General features: G+C 33.8%; 1 protein-coding gene across 7 annotated transcripts in view; it reads right to left on the bottom strand.

Moving 5' to 3' along the window:
* LOC127725399 (synaptotagmin-7-like) overlaps positions 1–18917 on the bottom strand; it is a 209818-nt gene that overhangs the window by 68668 nt on the left and 122233 nt on the right. Inside the window, exon 2 of one of the 7 annotated variants that reach the window (XM_052232339.1) lies at positions 11330–11353. The exons of the other annotated variants lie outside the window; for them this stretch is intronic. Within the exon in view, the coding sequence (XP_052088299.1) occupies positions 11330–11353 (24 nt within the window). The remainder of the gene's footprint in view (positions 1–11329; positions 11354–18917) is intronic. 7 annotated transcript variants of the gene reach the window in all.

An 18917-nucleotide genomic window follows, 5' to 3' on the forward strand; every position in this document is an offset into this window, starting at 1 on the left:
TTGTTCAAGTCTATCCTGCACAACTCATTAGCAGTTTGAAGTCTTCATTAATATTATATATTTTCATAGAACTCCCACATGTAAGACATGTAACAGGATATTAGAATGTAGATTTCTTCTTGTTTACCTGTATTAATTATAAAACAAAAAAGGCAGTCTTAGAATGTCAGAGTTCCCATATTATACATCAAGTCTATCAATTTTGAATTATTACAATTTCAATCTATTAATATTAAGTTAAAATAACCTACTTCCTGGTGAGAAGATTTTTAAAATCAAATTATTCAAAAACTTGTATACTTTGTAGTACTTTGTAGTGCTGAATCTTCATATATCTAATTGCTTTTTTATCACTGCAATCTACATATTGTTGGAATCCACAAATTGATTTTAAATGTTTGCAGCACTTTGATTTGATAATATACATTTGGACTTTTTTCTGGTATTTTATTTGATTTTGTCCCATATCTTTGAAATTATTAGGTCGGAACAATATACTAATTATAAGATTCATGTAGATATAATTAACCATTTTTGAAGAGTTGTGATGACAAGGAAGGGACTGGACTAAGCCAAAATTGTATAATTTCAAAGAGGGATGTCTGAGAAATCTCAATGGACTGGAACATTCTATACCCACATGCACGTCTGTATATAAGGATCTAACATAATACCAAGTTTCCTGTAGATACAATAAAACACTGTACTAGTTGCAATGACATGGTCAGTTCTTTACAAGGCCAAAAATTTGAAGGTGAAAAGGGCAAAACTAAGAAAATAAATGGAGAATGTGTGCATGGGACACAGAGGATGCCCCCAATTGCATATAATGTTATAAAAGGGCTGTGACTCAAGAACAGTAAAAGTGATGCCACCCTAATTCTAAGTTTCATAACATTTGGTTAAGGCAAACTAAAGAATGGAAACCAATTTTTGGATGTACATACGGATCGATGGACAGACATACAGACGTACAAGGGTAACACTTAATGCCTGCTCAGTTGACAACGGGGCATAAAAATCAATGGACGGGAAAATTCTAACCACATGAATATCTGCATCTTAGGATATTACAATGTAGTAAGTTTCATGTTGCGACAATAAACCATGTACGAGGAGTTTTAAAAAGGGTTAATTTTTCTAAGGTGAAAGGGACACAATTCTGGATAAACTAAACAGAATGAAAATTCTTTCACAAAGTAATGTTTGCTTATCATGATCTTTTATTCTATAAAGTTTGAGTGAATCAAACAAGGGATAAAGTCGAAGCAATGGGTCCTGACAGACAGACTGATTCCTATATACTCCAATATATATATTTCCTGAACCTTAGATCTGTACATTTAACCTGTCTATGATGCCTATACAATGATGGTCAGTATTCTGTTGGGTCCACAAAGTCTGTCCATTTAATGTTGCATCAACACAATGTATAGTCAAAGTAGTTTGCTATACAGTATGGATTCTACTCAATGTTGACAGCAATACTGTGACATGCAATTGCAAGCAAGCAAATAATCAGCTGGGTGATACTATATATCAACCATCAATCTTTCTGTTCTGATCCTTAGTACTAGTGATTGTGACCTTTGTGATTGCAAAATTTCAATCAGTGTTTTAAAGACACCTAAACAACCAAAGCTACTAATGTTCAGTCATGGAAACAGATGTGCCTATAGCTAAAAATCTAAATAAATCATTGTTGACAATAAAATCCTCCAGGTTTAATCACAGTTCAACTTCTCATAAGTCAATCAAAAAACCCAAGAGTCAAATCTGCCTTTACAATATCTGCGATAATTACTAAATAAAACCCATGATTGATATTAGTAGTACTACAAATGTTAGATTGATATTACTTAGAGATGCTACAATACAATGATAATATATCAATGAACTGAGAATCACCAAAAGCTAATATTTGGAAAAACAAAAATTGATTTTTCTTCTTTGTGTAACATTTTATTATGAAATCTTCACTTTCCTCCCAATAAACATTATTTACAACTTCTATTCACTGAGAAATTGCTACTTAACGTTGGACAAAAACTTATCAAGATCCAATATCCTCCGAGTGTGAAAACTAAACTCTCCGGATATAACCTGTAACTGATAACAAAGCCATAATACCAAATAATTAGTCATTTTATATATATCTGTATTATGATATCACTTCTTTTTCAACTTTTTGAATCAAATTACATTCAGATATAATTAAAAAAAAAGGAAAAAGTTCTTTTCTCTCTTTTAAAATACTTAATACTTATTCTTTTTTCGGATGTTTAAATTGGATATATCTACAAACGTACAACAACCAGTTTAACACTAACAAAAGTAACATCAGGTTTAACATTCACAAACTTTCAGCTGAAACAAGGACACAGTATAATAAAACTCTGTCTAGAATCAAGATCTAAATAGGTGCACAATGGCATTATATGGTGAAGATTCTGAGAAAATTACATCAAATTTTGATTAGGGGTTAAGTAGGAGAAGGGGAGATAAATGCTACACTGTAGTGTGCAAATGATTTACTGAAGGAAATCAGGGAAATGATTCTAATAAAAAAACAAAATAGGGGATGCACTATATCATTTTATGAGAAAGTTTCAATAAATTGTAATCAGGTGTTAGGTGGAGTTGCAGATCAAAATGGGTTCTCCCTAAATAAAGCAATGACAAAGACCTTGCTTTGGTAAGCGTCAACCCTCTCCAGTAAAAAGGAAGAAAAAATCACACCAAAAAAACAAATAAAGAGGTTATAGTCAAGTTCCAAGAAATTTTCATTAAAAATGTGTACCATAATCAGATAGTGTTTGATATGACAAAGTTCATGTCATCCCAAAGAAAAACCCCAAAGTATTCAGACAAAAAAAAAAGAAATAGGAGGAGCAAAAGTTGATCATGTAAGAAAGATTTAATGAAAGTTTGATAAAAATTCTGTACAGTGGTTCAGAAGAAGCTGCACATTCAAAAGTTGGACACAAGAATGAATGAACATACTGACAGGCTCACTATGTACCACCCACTATAGAAAGGGGCCGATCCTATTTTTAAAAGGGGGGGGTTCCCCAACCAAGGATAAAGGGGGGTTCCAACTTTATGTCCCCATTCAAATGCATTGATCGTCCAAATAAAAGGGGGGTTCCAACCCCCGGAACCCCCCTCCTGGATCCGCCACTGGAAAGGGGGTATAATTGAATAAATCAGTGTTAAAAGGCTCTGATAAGTTGACAGAAAATTTATACTACCTACAGCTGTAACATCAGTGAGATATCAGTGCTGTTCAGTAGGTTCTGATAAGTAGACAGAGAATATATACTACCAAGTGCTGTAAGATCAGTGTGAGATATCAGTGTTGTTCAGTAGGTTCTGATAAGTAGACAGAGAATGTATACTACCAAGAACTGTAAGATCAGTGTGAGATATCAGTGTTGTTTAGTAGGCTCTGATAAGTTGACAGAGAATGTATACTACTTATAGCTGTAAGATCAGTGTGAGTTATCAGTGCTGTTCAGTAGGTTCTGATAAGTAGACAGAGAATGTATACTACCAAGTGCTGTAAGATCAGTGTGAGATATCAGTGTTGTTTAGTAGGTTCTGATAAGTAGACAGAGAATGTATACTACCAAGTGCTGTAAGATCAGTGTGAGATATCAGTGTTGTTTAGTAGGTTCTGATAAGTAGACAGAGAATGTATACTACCAAGAACTGTAAGATCAGTGTGAGATATCAGTGCTGCTTAGTAGGCTCTGATAAGTAGACAGAGAATGTATACTACCAAGTGCTGTAAGATCAGTGTGAGTTATCAGTGCTCTTCAGTAGGTTCTGATAAGTAGACAGAGAATGTATACTACCAAGAACTGTAAGATCAGTGTGAGATATCAGTGCTGCTTAGTAGGCTCTGATAAGTAGACAGAGAGAATGTATATAACCAAGAGCTATAAGATCAGTGTGAGATATCAGTGCTGTTCAGTAGGTTCTGATAAGTAGACAGAGAATGTATATAACCAAGAGCTATAAGATCAGTGTGAGATATCAGTGCTCTTCAGTAGGTTCTGATAAGTAGACAGAGAATGTATACTACCAAGTGCTGTAAGATCAGTGTGAGTTATCAGTGCTCTTCAGTAGGTTCTGATAAGTAGACAGAGAATGTATACTACCAAGAACTGTAAGATCAGTGTGAGATATCAGTGCTGCTTAGTAGGCTCTGATAAGTAGACAGAGAGAATGTATACAACCAAGAGCTGTAAGATCAGTGTGAATTATCAGTGCTGCTAAGTAGGCTCTGATAAGTAGACAGAGAATGTATATTACCAAGAGCTATAAGATCAGCGAGTTATCAGTGCTACTTAGTAGTCTCTGACAAGTAGACAGAGAATGCATACTTCCAAGAACTGTAAGATCTGTGTGAGATATCAGTGTTGTTTAGTAGGCTCTGATAAGTAGACAGAGAATGTATACTACCAAGAGCTGTAAGATCAGTGAGTTATCAGTGCTGCTTAGTAGGTTCTGATAAGTTGACAGAGAATGTATACTACCAAGTGCTGTAAGATCAGTGTGAGATATCAGTGTTGTTTAGTAGGCTCTAATAAGTAGACAGAGAATGTATACTACCAAGTGCTGTAAGATCAGTGTGAGATATCAGTGTTGTTTAGTAGGTTCTGATAAGTAGACAGAGAATGTATACTACCAAGTGCTGTAAGATCAGTGTGAGATATCAGTGTTGTTTAGTAGGCTCTGATAAGTAGACAGAGAATGTATACTACCAAGTGCTGTAAGATAAGTGAGTTATCAGTGCTGCTTAGTAGGTTCTGATAAGTTGACAGATAATGTATACTACCAAGTGCTGTAAGATCAGTGTGAGTTATCAGTCCTGTTCAGTAGGTTCTGATAAGTAGACAGAGAATATATACTACCAAGTGCTGTAAGATCAGTGTGAGATATCAGTGTTGTTCAGTAGGTTCTGATAAGTAGACAGAGAATGTATACTACCAAGAACTGTAAGATCAGTGTGAGATATCAGTGTTGTTTAGTAGGCTCTGATAAGTTGACAGAGAATGTATACTACCAAGTGCTGTAAGATCAGTGTGAGATATCAGTGTTGTTCAGTAGGTTCTGATAAGTAGACAGAGAATGTATACTACCAAGAGCTGTAAGATCAGTGAGTTATCAATGCTATTTAGTAGGCTCTGATATGTTGACAGAGAATGTACTAAACTTCCAAGACCTGTAAGATCAGTGAGTTATCAGTGCTGCTTAGTAAGTTCTGATAAGTAGACAGAGAATGCATACTTCCAAGAACTGTAAGATCAGTGTGAGATATCAGTGTTGTTTAGTAGGCTCTGATAAGTAAACAGAGAATGTATACTACCAAGAGCTTTAAGATCAGTGAGTTATCAGTGCTGCTTAGTAGGTTCTGATAAGTTGACAGAGAATGTATACTACCAAGTGCTGTAAGATCAGTGTGAGATATCAGTGTTGTTTAGTAGGCTCTGATAAGTAGACAGAGAATGTATACTACCAAGAGCTGTAAGATCAGTGAGAGTGTTTTATCAGTGGTCCTTTAAGAAGGCTCTTACAAAGAAGATGTCACTCTTTCATCTTGAAAACGGATCAACCATGGTTTTATTTTCACTTCGTTTCCCCCAAAGTAACTTCAACCTTAGCTTGTTCAACATAGAAAATTTAATGTAATTTTTTGTATTCATACTCAGCTAAGATTGTCTACAATCAGACAAATACAATCTAATATACCTAGACCAACAAAAATTGATCTTTCTATCTCTATATAATAAAAGATTTTCTAATTTTTATGGTGTATGTCCTGGAAATTCAATTAGACATCCCGTATCTAATAAGACCAGACGATATGTTTGAGTTGTTTGGGGGTAAACAAAATTGATCATGTTTTTATTGTCACAATCATGCATGCCTGTACATACAACAATGCTTCTTCAATTCTAAAACAAACAAAAAACATTGCTGATACTCTTCCTCCATAGATTATATCATGTTTCTATATGACATTATTCTGTTACTTTGGTGATCTAACCTTTACTGTTTGACATTATTCTGTTACTTTGGTGATCTAACCTTTACTGTTTGACATTATTCTGTTACTTTGGTGATCTAACCTTTACTTGTCTACTGAATTGCGTTGCTTTCAAATGTTAGGTAATTAGAGATAAAATAACAGTGGAAAGCGTGACATTTTTACATATCTTAGTCTTATGTAATCTTCAAAGAGCAAAGACTTATAATGTATAATGTTTTCTTTAATATAAATTTTAACATTACCAGTACCACTTTTACCGCACCAGATGTGCATTTGGACAAATACTTTCTCTTCAGTGATGCTCAAGGCCAAAATATTTGAAAATTTAAAACCCAATACAAACACTGAAGAGCTGGATAAAACCAAAAGGACTACAATAATTGATAATTATAGTCTTCTAAACAATTACTTTATATGTCAGGCATTAATAAAGGATAATAATGCCCTATATGGTATGTCAGCCATTAAGATCAGTGAAGTGAAACTTGTATCAATGGTGCCTCATAACTGTTAGTGTTTTACAATAATACCAGTAGTTTAAGGTTTCTTAAAATATTGGTGCTGTACCTAGTTGTATAGAAAATGAAAAAGGCTTAGAAATAAAAAAAAAAAAATCACAATCAATAAGCTCACAGCATACCTGGCAACTTTTATAAAATTCTCCATGGGGATTTTAAGCACACTGTATCTTAAATGCATTTCTTGTACATGTCATAAAAGTATTTAATCTAATATTATATAGTTTTGAGTGTGTATCTATAATGCTTAAATGTATTTTTTAATTCTCAGATTGCCTGTTTTAAGATATTTAGTTGTATAATCGAGGATTTCAGGTGTCAGTAGCAATACCTTCAATGGAGAAAATCTCAAATGAATGGAATAGGTCTGACACAGTGGTCTATGGACCTGTGAGCTAATAAAATAAAACCAAAGGATGAAATGAGGGAAATAAGAAGAAATGTTTTGAAGCCAGTATGATATTTACTCCAAAATATATAATTTGAATGAAAAGAAAACAGTGGGGACAAAAGACATGTAAATTAACAATTCCCTTTATCATTCATTTATAGATCATGCGATTTACATTTACAAAGACACCATGACCTTTTTCTTTGATAGTGTAAAAATGTTTATATCAATAGTTTCCTGAAGGAATTGTGCTGACAGTTAGTAGTTCCAAGGTGAGATTTTTCATGAGTTCATTTTAGGACAAAATCACTAGATTTAGTTCAAATGTGCCAATTCTAAAGGATGAGAATAAGAACAAAGAAATCACTTAGATATAAATATAGAAAAGGATCACAATGCATTGAAAACTTTTGTTTGAAGCATGTTCTGGCTACCAAACTATATGGAATATCAAATTTTAATTAAATTATCACTGTTGCTAATTCCATAATGTAATAAGCAAGAGTAAACCCTGTTGTTTTATTTGAATTTATGCCATGAAGGGAACAAATGGTTATAAGAAATAAAGATGACAAACGCCACCTTTAGTTTTCACATCCAAGATAATAGATAAAAGTAAATTTATTTTCTGCTAGCTGCCCTGTTAATAAGAAAAGAAAATTGAAATATGGAGAAATGGATAAATGAATGTCAGCTATTGGTGTAGACATAGCCAGAATTTTGGAGGAAACTCTGTGAATTGAGCAAATTTTTATACGCAAACTTAAGCAAGGGGTTTTCTTCATTCATACTAATTTGAAAATACAGGAATCATAATCAGAGTACCCTTAAAAAATTAAAAAATGCCATTTTTCAACACAGGGGGGGTCTCTTCCTATATGAAGGTATATACATATGTGGTCCCTTTTTTGATACGTCAAATATATCAACGGGGTGCAATTTTACCGAGGAAATATATCAATAGGTAGTAATTGACCAATTGTGATATATCAATGGGTCATAATTTTTCAGTTTGTTGTGCAACGATCTTCACTGAATTTCCCAAACTCTTTGTCATTATGAATGGGTTATGATTTCGCTGTGAAATATATGTATAGGTAGGGATTTCACAATTATTCAATATATGAAAAGGGGGTGTTTTTAAAATCCCATATGCACAACTGTACCCAAAATCACAAGTTGAGACATGTTTTACTGCTGGATAGGAGGGGATGACCATTATGTTTATACCCCTAGACAACCCTTTAGCAAAGGTTTTACTGCTGAATAGGAGGGGACGACCAGTTTGTCTATACCCCTAGACAACCCTTGGGTGGTTTAAACATACCTGATGTTGGCTTTTTCATACTTTTTAATCCAAAAGTTTTGCCCTTCCATTATGCAACATGTCAAATTGTATGTTAGTTTAATCAACTATAGGATGCTGCCCCAAAGTTGCACATCTCCAAATAAAGAGCTGCGCCATGAGCGCATGATACACCTGTCGCTTTTTCAAGGAATAAAGTTCCATAACTCCTCAATGTCATATCAGAAATTTATACAAAATCTAAAGGGAGGTTATTTTAATAGATATAAAACAGTCACCAAAGTTTAACGAAAACTGTTCAAAGCACTTTTGAGCATAATTGTCCGCAAACTAGAAAATACCCCCTTTTCTATGAATAAAATTCCATAACTCGGAAACATAAAACCTGAAACTTATAAAAATCGAAAGGGAGCTTATGTCAATAGATATAAACAATTCACGGAAGTTTCACGAAAACTACTGAAAGTATTTTTGAGTTATTTTCCGAAAAACTGGAAAAACCTCCTTTTTAAATAAATAAAAAACTCTGAAACGCAAAATCTAAAATTTATAAATATCGAAAGGGAGCTCAAACAATTCACTAAAGTTTCATGCAAATTAGTTATAGCCTTTTTGAGTTAGTGTACGACATGTTGACGACAGACGGACAGTCAACCATAATACGTCCCGTAAACTGGTGTATAAAAAAAACATAAATTTTGATTTTTTTTTTCTTTTTCCATTCCCCTGCAAGACTAGTAGTGATAATGATAGGTGTAGCTCTCCTGACCTGTATAGACATTGGGCCTCAGTGAACACATGAATCACGATAATGATAGGTGTAGCTCTCCTGACCTGCAGAGACATTGGGCCTCAGTGAACACATGAATCACGATAATGATAGGTGTAGCTCTCCTGACCTGCAGAGACATTGGGCCTCAGTGAACACATGAATCACGATAATGATAGGTGTGGCTCTCCTGACCTGCAGAGACATTGGGCCTCAGTGAACACATGAATCACGATAATGATAGGTGTAGCTCTCCTGACCTGCAGAGACATTGGGCCTCAGTGAACACATGAACCACGATAATGATAGGTGTGGCTCTCCTGACCTGCATAGACATTGGGCCTCAGTGAACACATGAACCACGATAATGATAGGTGTAGCTCTCCTGACCTGCAGAGACATTGGGCCTCAGTGAACACATGAACCACGATAATGATAGGTGTAGCTCTCCTGACCTGCATAGACATTGGGCCTCAGTGAACACATGAATCACGATAATGATAGGTGTAGCTCTCCTGACCTGCATAGACATTGGGCCTCAGTGAACACATGAATCACGAAATATGTAGTGAAAAGTCAGGAAAACTGTCAATAGATGCTAAATGAACTTTTGAGATGTTTTTTCCCCAATTTTTGGCTTATCTGGAATCTGCAACCCATTTTTAAGAAGTCAATCCAGAACTGAAAGCATTTTAAATTTTAACACCTAACAATTTCTTGCCAGTTCAGACTTCATGTATTTTTGCAAGTTTTCAGACATCTGTACTGCTTGGCCACACAGAGAAGTGATTACCCCTAAAATGGCCAATTTTTCTCTGTATTCAATAATCATAGTTTAAATTTGGGTTCAAACAGCATCTTAAATCTGGAGAACTTAACAATATTTGCCCTAGGTTGAGTGAAATGAATATTTAACAGCTAATTTCTGGAAGTATGGAAAGCTAGTAGTGGAGCTATAAACCAAATTTAAGACAGAGGCCATAATATTACAACCCCTTCCTAAAGATGTTTAAGTGTTTCTGCGTACCTTAACAAAAACTTTGATTTTTTTTTACATTCATTCTATCCTAGTTGACCATGACAGTTATGCATATGCTTGAATGTTTGTAGAAATGAAATAATGTAATATAGTAATCATAAGAAGTTCCTAAAAGTGATTTTAAAATCCATCTACTTCATCCAAGACTAAATAGTTTAAACCTTTATAAGCCTTAATCTATCCAGAAGTATTATCAAAGGACTTGAACAAGGAAGTCAGCCATCCAAATATCAAACAGCAAGCAACATTCATCTAGAGATACTGGAAACATTGTCCTTAATTTGTCTATTTCTATATTACAGCAATCGTTGCAATATTTTAATCAGGTTTATGATAAAGGGGAGATAAATAATTCTTATAATGGAAGAAGTCATCAACATTGATTTAGAGTTACTTCCCTTAGGCTGTTATTAACTTAATGATGCCTAAAATATTAAAGTTTTGCATTTCTGTTGTAATCTACAAAAATAACAATCATCAGTCTTATATTACAAAATGATACACATTAAAATAATTACAACATAAATTTAAAAATCTTATTTATATTAACTCATGGGAATAATGATTTAGATTTCATCATGCATGCATGTTTCCTTTGCAGGAGTAATTACAGGAATTTGTCTTTTTTTTGTATAAAAATTTCATGTACATTGCAGACCAGAAAATTAACAAAATATACAATAGGTAGGTTCTGCAGTGAGAGTCAACAGGGAATGATGTGACATAATAAACATGCTAAAATGACATATCTTGAAGGTTAGGGTAAAATTGAGTATGTAACCATATTCCAAAAGATGTTTTACTCACATCCACATATTTGAATAAGACATCTTATTGTTTTTTGAAAGAAAAATAAGGAGATGTGATATGATTGGCAATACAACAACTATCCATCAAAAACCAAAGGACAAGGAGGTAAAACTCTTTCAATAAAATGCTTAAGACTTTTGGATTGAAAGCGTATTCAAATTATATGTTATAACTGCAGGATGCCTATATTAAAACCTGAATTGACAGAAAATAAAACTGAAAGCATTATTTTTTGTGAATAAAATGTCTGAGGTTAAGATGTAACAATTTTAACACATGAAAGCCTCTGTGAGAGTTTTTTGTATTGAAATAAATTCTCCTTATATATAGCTATACCTTACTCTATTATACTTGTTCATCAATCATGCTTTATATAATTTAAAACACACAACATTTAAATGCAAGATATAAAATGAGAGATACAACAGTAATAATTACCTGTCTAAAAGACCATTGATAATACTGTCAAATAAAAATAAAGCACAAATTAATTATAAAATCACTAAATATAGGGTTACTACATACCAATACCAAAGAAATAAAACAACTGACAAATGTGTCTACATTATAGTTAGGTATACTATGATAAAGCTGACCTAGGTGATGATTGCTACAAAATAGCAGGTTTTAATAAACTAGAGACTACAAAAAGCATAAATTCCTCATCTGGTAAAAATATGTCAAAAGATATTAACTTCATAAACTATTGACACAGATATATGTCTCCCCTTAATGTAATTTTAATAGTATAAAGTAAATGTTGAACTAAAACAGCAATACTTCAATATGTAAACTATACAAAACTTACAAAGTCAATAGACCCATGACTGAGAGGGTGGGGCCAAATAATCTCCATGGAAGTGAAATGTACCAATACTAATACAACTGCATACCATTTATCTTAAACTTTCCAGAGGGGTCTTGGTGGCCATGTGGTCTAAGTAGTCGAACTACTGTATCACTAGCCTGTCAACACTGAGGTTGTGAGTTCAAGTCCGGCACTTGGAAGGTGATGTGCGTTCCACTCCATTCTTAATTGACTAGGATTGTCAGATTTCCTACCGAAGGTCGGTGGTTCTCTTCGGGCACTCCGGCTTCTTCAACCAATAAAAACTGACCGACACGAAATAGCACAATAGTGTCGAAAGTGGCATTAAACACCAACCAATCAATCAATCTATCTTAGACTTTCCACTTTTGTCTAGTGCTTCACTATTAACTACTACTACTAGGGGGTGTTTAACGACCTTGACTGGCTGTTAAGCTCTCGCACAGGATCTGGTTTGTTGACTATTTCGGTTTGGTTTGAAGAATACTGCCTTCACAATGGCTGTTTCCAGGACAAGGTTGATCAGCTGGGCAGCCCACCAATCATGATGTAGTACTGGTCGATGAGTCTAGGACATAGTTATAATGATGATAGCAAGCATTATCAGGACCTCTGTTGTGAGACAGTGAAATGACTGTTCATTATCCAACACCATGGATACAGGGCCCTCGGACGTCAGACGGCATAACACTCCACTGTCCTCAATGGGTTTTGGAGTGTACGCTGATGCGGACGTTTATACAGACTGTACAGGGTTGAATTGGTTTCTGTCATCAAAAGTAGTATGTTGTTGAGCCATCTATCAGCAGTCTAACATCATTAAGTTTGCGGGTAAAGTGGAGCTGACCAAGCACGTCCATTCAGCTGTAATGACTGAGACGTGACTAAGAAATCTTCTGATAATCTTATGTGAAAGAATTAACAATCCCTATTAACTGACCTGATCACAAACTAATATATGTAAATAGTGCAAAAGTTTCAAAATCAATAGACAATAACTGAGGGGGAGACCAAATAATATCTATTAGAAATAAGATGTGCTAATAATAATACAACTGCATACCCAAATATCATGGACCTTCAACTAGTGGAAAACTAATACATTGTTGACATTGCCGATGACAGAAACAGCACACCTAAGTCTCGCTTTTTCATCTTTGTGGGCGAGACAAAAAATCGTGAAGAAAACAAAATCCTTACAAAACTTTCCACTATGTTTATAGATTTGTATAAGTTTTCATGATAGACGTAAAGGCAAAAATACTAAAAAAAAAAAAAAGTAGGTAAGTAACTCTTCTAAGGGGTTCATTTATCATATTAACCTTTTGTAGATCTTGTATTGCTGATTATTTTTAGGGTTTAAAGTCTGTCTTTAACAAAAACTAGAGGCTCTAAAGAGTCTGTGTTGCTAACCTTGATCTATGTGCATTTTCTACAATGACCATTCTCCATCATTATAGACTAGAATGTCATTCATGAATAAAATCTCTTTTTTGTTCATTTTGTCTACCTGATAATTTTTTTCTTTTTGATTTCTCCCTGTCTTCTTTAATTTTTGAACAAAATATACAGTACACAATTGTCATTTATGGGCAATAACTCCTACAAGGAGGAGTCATTTATGAGCAATAACTCCTACAAGGAGGAGTCATATGACAATTTCATCTGTGTTACCTATTTGTAAGTCTTGTTTTGCTGATCATTTTGTTATTTATTAATTTCTATTTATCTTTTATAGTTTTCAAGATAATAGGTGAAAACCCACACAAATTGGTAAAAATTGTAATTTATTAATGGCAATAACTAATAAACAATAAAGTTTGTAATTAATATAGCTTTACAGATAATAGGTAACAAGGAATGAGCTGTCAAATTGACAGCAAACTGGGTTTTCTGTATCTGAAAGGCACTTTCAAGCATTTTTGACCTGCCACATTCTATGCCTATTTTCCAATCTATCAAGGACTGTAACTCCTGCATGGCAGAAAAGAAAATCTTCAATATCAAACTTGACCACTCTTTTGTCATCATATTTAAACAGGATATTAAAGTTTAAAGAGCATTGTTTGAATGGTTCATACGTAATTGCAAAGAAACGACATAAACTGCCATTTTTCAATCTATCAAAAGCCTGGACTGAAAAGGGAATATCAATAACCAACTTTGACCTCCTTTTTTCATAACAACATATTATAATTTGAAAACCATAGGCAGAAGGATACAAAAGTTAATGAATGGAAACGACATAAAGTACCATTTTCCAATTTATCAAGGACCATAACTTCTGAGTGGTACAAGAGAAAATCATCAATATTGACTTGGTCTCTATTTTTTCATTATTATCAATTTATAAAATTTGAAAAGCATTGGTTGAACAGTTCATAAGTTATTGCACAGAAACTGATAGCAACCGCCCCCTGTCATACTTCACCAAATAAATAACTATTTTTTTCCTTTGGAAAACCGAGTTTAAAATGCCAAAATATTGGTAAAAATGTCATTTAAGGGCAATAACTCAAATAAGGAGTCAACTGGCAATGTCAGCCTTGCTTACATTTTTGTTGATCTAGTCTTGCTGATCATTTTTGATCATTTGAAGTTCCTCTCTATCTCTTAAAGTTTGTAAGGTAATAGGCAAAAATTTTAAATTTAAAAATAATTGATCAGCACTGATTTTTGAACTTGTTGAAGACATTGCTGATATAAACCTGTGATATAAGCTTAAACAAAATCTGACCTGAAAAAGCCCTGATATATGGTATTCAAATCTTCCCCATTTCCATTCTATATTCTATTCCTGTGAAGTTTCAGGGATCAGGGGTTGAAAAGTTTAGTTGATTACACAAATTAGGTACCCACTTTTCCTGCCTGCCCATCCAACATTACCATACAATATGCCTATAATCATTGGTTCAAGGAATATTCAGTGTCATTCATATGTAAACCTGAATTTCAGATATGCACCAAAGTAAAAATTTGGTAAATATAACCATATATTAGTTAAGTCTTTTCTAACAGTTAAACTGTCATGACAAATGAATATCATCATACGTAACAGAAATCTCATGACATCTATCAAATAATTTTTATTCTCATATTTATCCTTATCTAAGGCTTTATCGGTACAGAAGAAACCAATATCACAAATAGATTAAGTGATGGATGAGCCTTGAGTCAATTAGAATTATGAACAACCCAAGAAACATCTCACAAAAAATGTTTTCCGAATGGTATTCGGAATCCTTGAAGCAGAAATATACATGAATGGAGTTAACAAAATCCTTTCAACTTTTCTTATCCATACGAAAATAGAAACCCTTAATGAGACATACATAAAGTGAAAATTGTCCAGGACTTATAATATTAGGTAAATTAAACATGTAACATGAAGGAACACAGAACTCTTACCCTCTAGTGGTTCTCATTTCCTTCAATGAACAGAACCATTATCTATCCCGTCAGTAATAAAGCCAGAACCATTATCCATCCCGTCAGTAAAAGCTAAAACCACCAAAGACTATTGATAAAATGCTGCTGATTTATATTTTCCTGTTGTATGACACCCACAAAATTATAACTCTGGCTTCAAATAATCCCCTGGCCATGGTAGATTTTATTGATGAGTGCAGGACTTGCTTTAGATGCTAAATAATTGATTTGGAAATTTAACATATTTTCCTGGGTATCATAAATTCGTCAAGATATATCCCTGTTGTGTCGTGATAAATACAGTTTGTAATTTTTAATCTATCAGAGTAATAAGACAACATGCACTTAGATCTAGCATTTAATTTAGCTGTGTAGATATCATAAGTAATTCTGTGTCAAACTCTATCAGAGTAATATTAGACAACATGCACTTAGATCTAGCATTTAATTTAGCTCAGGGTAGATATAGTAATTCTGTGTCAAACATTAAACACAAGTCACAAATGATCCGTCACTACACAAAATAATCTCTTAACTTAGTTAACTTAGTCTTGTTCAGATTGCCTGCATTAATCTTAATTTTGGGTTACCACATTAGATAAGCAGAGTCTATGCTATTAAGCTACATAGCTAATAATTACATTATATCAGATGAGCAAAGATTTAGCAGAAAACCAATGTGTAAATCTACCACCCACATCTTATAGGTAAAGACAAAATTTCAGCATGTATCCTATCTTTATATCAAACTTGAACTTTCATTATCAAACTTACATATATGTTATTGTCATGAAAATCAATCGACTAAAATAAATTAACCAAGTTGATTGAAATGAAATTGTCAGTCCTTTGAGACAAAATTAAAACCTTTTTAAGAAAAATATATTGCTTGTTGGTTTAAACTTAAGCGTTTTGTGCCTTTGTCTACAATATGTGTCAATTACAGCAAGAAGATTTTATGACAGACTCAAGAAACTATGGTTTGTTTCTATGCTTTCTTATCAAATATTCAGTAGCAAAATGAAAATTAAAGAAGAGTTTTGCAGACTTCGTGGTTAACCACAAGTCTTATGACTTTCATTTACCAAGAAGCCAGTATACACAAATTTTCAATTTTGTCTGTAGGTAAGGTATACTTTACTTTATACATTTGCTACCACTGACCAACTTTTGTATTTCTCTGCAAATTTTCTGCCTGATCTTTAGATGAAACACTGACAACAAACTTGGCTTTGCCAATGTTTACATTTTAAGAAAAAAAACCATTCTTTGGTGATCTTTTTGTCTAAACATTACCTTAGAACAGGCACTTTTCTGTCAATCAAGTCTTGAAATAAAACAGAGCTGGTGATATATAATTTAGTTTTTCCCCAATGCATTTTTACCACAGCTTTTACATAAAACCAAATTACAAATATTCCAAAGTTTGAGCCTCATTTTTCTTGAAAACAATGTAAAATAAGGAGATGTAGTATTATTGCCAATGAGACAACTATTCAACAAAGTCTAAATGAAGTAAGAAACTAGACAGCCTTCAAGAATAAGCAAAACTCATACTGTATACTGGCCCCGACATGACAAAATGGAATTCAAATGAAAAAAACCAATGATTGATGTGTATTGCTTAACATCCAATGGCAAACTTTACAGTGTTAAAATTGCAGTATTAAGAATATGGTGCAAACATAAATTTACTGACGTTTTTTTCACTATCTTTAAGTCAGAGTCGATACAATTTCAGGGGAGATAACAAGCACAGTAACATATGTTTTATTTTATGATTCACATTTAGGTCTCATCTTGATCAGTACAACAATTCTCAAAATCACAAAAATGACAATATAAACTGAAACTGTATAGACTTTCCTTACACGTTATGCGCTATGTCAGTTATCAGAAATTTTATCAATGTTCAAGATACTGTCAGGGTAGGGCATGCAGAAAACTTTAAAACTTTCATTTGGTCTATCCACAAGAATCATGCAGTGTATAAGTATATACATGTAACCTAGAGCAAAGGATTCCACTTGGGAACAGATGTCTGCAGAAACCACTGAAATAGTTTACCTGGGAGACTGCAACCTAAAGAGAAATTACATAGTTTACCTGAGAGACTGCAACCTAAAGAGAAATTACATAGTTTACCTGGGAGACTGCAACCTAAAGAGAAATTACATAGTTTACCTGGGAGACTGCAACCTAAAGAGAAATTACATAGTTTACCTGGGAGACTGCAACCTAAAGAGAAATTACATAGTTTACCTGAGAGACTGCAACCTAAAGAGAAATTACATAGTTTACCTGAGAGACTGCAACCTAAAGAGAAATTACATAGTTTACCTGAGAGACTGCAACCTAAAGAGAAATTACATAGTTTACCTGGGAGACTGCAACCTAAAGAGAAATTACATAGTTTACCTGGGAGACTGCAACCTAAAGAGAAATTACATAGTTTACCTGGGAGACTGCAACCTAAAGAGAAATTACATAGTTTACCTGGGAGACTGCAACCTAAAGAGAAATTACATAGTTTACCTGGGAGACTGCAACCTAAAGAGAAATTACATAGTTTACCTGGGAGACTGCAACCTAAAGAGAAATTACATAGTTTACCTGGGAGACTGCAACCTAAAGAGAAATTACATAGTTTACCTGAGAGACTGCAACCTAAAGAGAAATTACATAGTTTACCTGGGAGACTGCAACCTAAAGAGAAATTACATAGTTTACCTGGGAGACTGCAACCTAAAGAGAAACTACATAACATACAATTATTTAAATTGCAGAGACATTTCTAAATTTAGCCAGTCTTTATTCCAAAATTACTTGCATGTTTCAGCAAAATAATGAACAAAAGACAGATCCTTCAGACAATGTTTAGGGAAAACAGTGCAGACTTTAATCATATTATGACATAGAAGTAAAGGACTTTGACACTAACGATTGTTTATTTGTCAAACATCTACTTATATAACAATTACTACCATACAAATAATAGAACAATTCATTAGTACTAAAGCCATCCAGATAATATACATCAGACTATAGAAGTCAGACAACCAGGACAATTTACAGAGACTAATTTTGATTTTACTATTAAGTACCCCATTGAGACCAATTACACAGTCCAGACTTTCCACTTGTTTTACTGCAGATTCAAGGGAGGGGGGGGGGGAGACAAAAAATAGGTGGGAGAGAAAAAAAGATTCTTAAAGTGGGAGGTGGGAGATAGGGGGCGGGAGGTTGAAGAAGGGTACCACCCTGTCCACCCCTCCTTAGTGAATGAGACCTTGTCTTCCCTATCTGGCTTCTCAATTTTATAAATGTTCCAAGAGAATCAACTCTAGGAGGGTCTAGAAGGGGGATCCTCCATTTCTTTAATTTTTTAGACTATTTTTCTCTATTCTTTATACTTTTTGCCCATTATCCTCTAATCTTTATTTTTTGGGTCAATTTTTCTATTATTTATATTTTTTGCCCATTATTCTCTATTCTGTAAACCCCATCCACACACTCCTCTAGCTGTATGTAGATAATATTCACCAAGTACTTTGTGGTTCAAAAAGCTTTAACTTTCCTCGATCTAAAGCTTAAATGCATAAAATGTATGCAAAATCAGAAGTGCATGCAACAGCTTATCATTTATAATGCATTCTGTCTAGCTCGTTCGTGTCTGCACGTTCATGACAATAGAATAGAAACTCAATAATCCTTAAAAGTCAATACAATTAAATGATTTTGTAACATTTCAATCTAATTTTGACTGAA

The sequence above is a fragment of the Mytilus californianus genome, unplaced genomic scaffold, assembly GCF_021869535.1.
Source record: "Mytilus californianus isolate M0D057914Y unplaced genomic scaffold, xbMytCali1.0.p SCAF_15, whole genome shotgun sequence".
Taxonomy (NCBI): domain Eukaryota; kingdom Metazoa; phylum Mollusca; class Bivalvia; order Mytilida; family Mytilidae; genus Mytilus; species Mytilus californianus.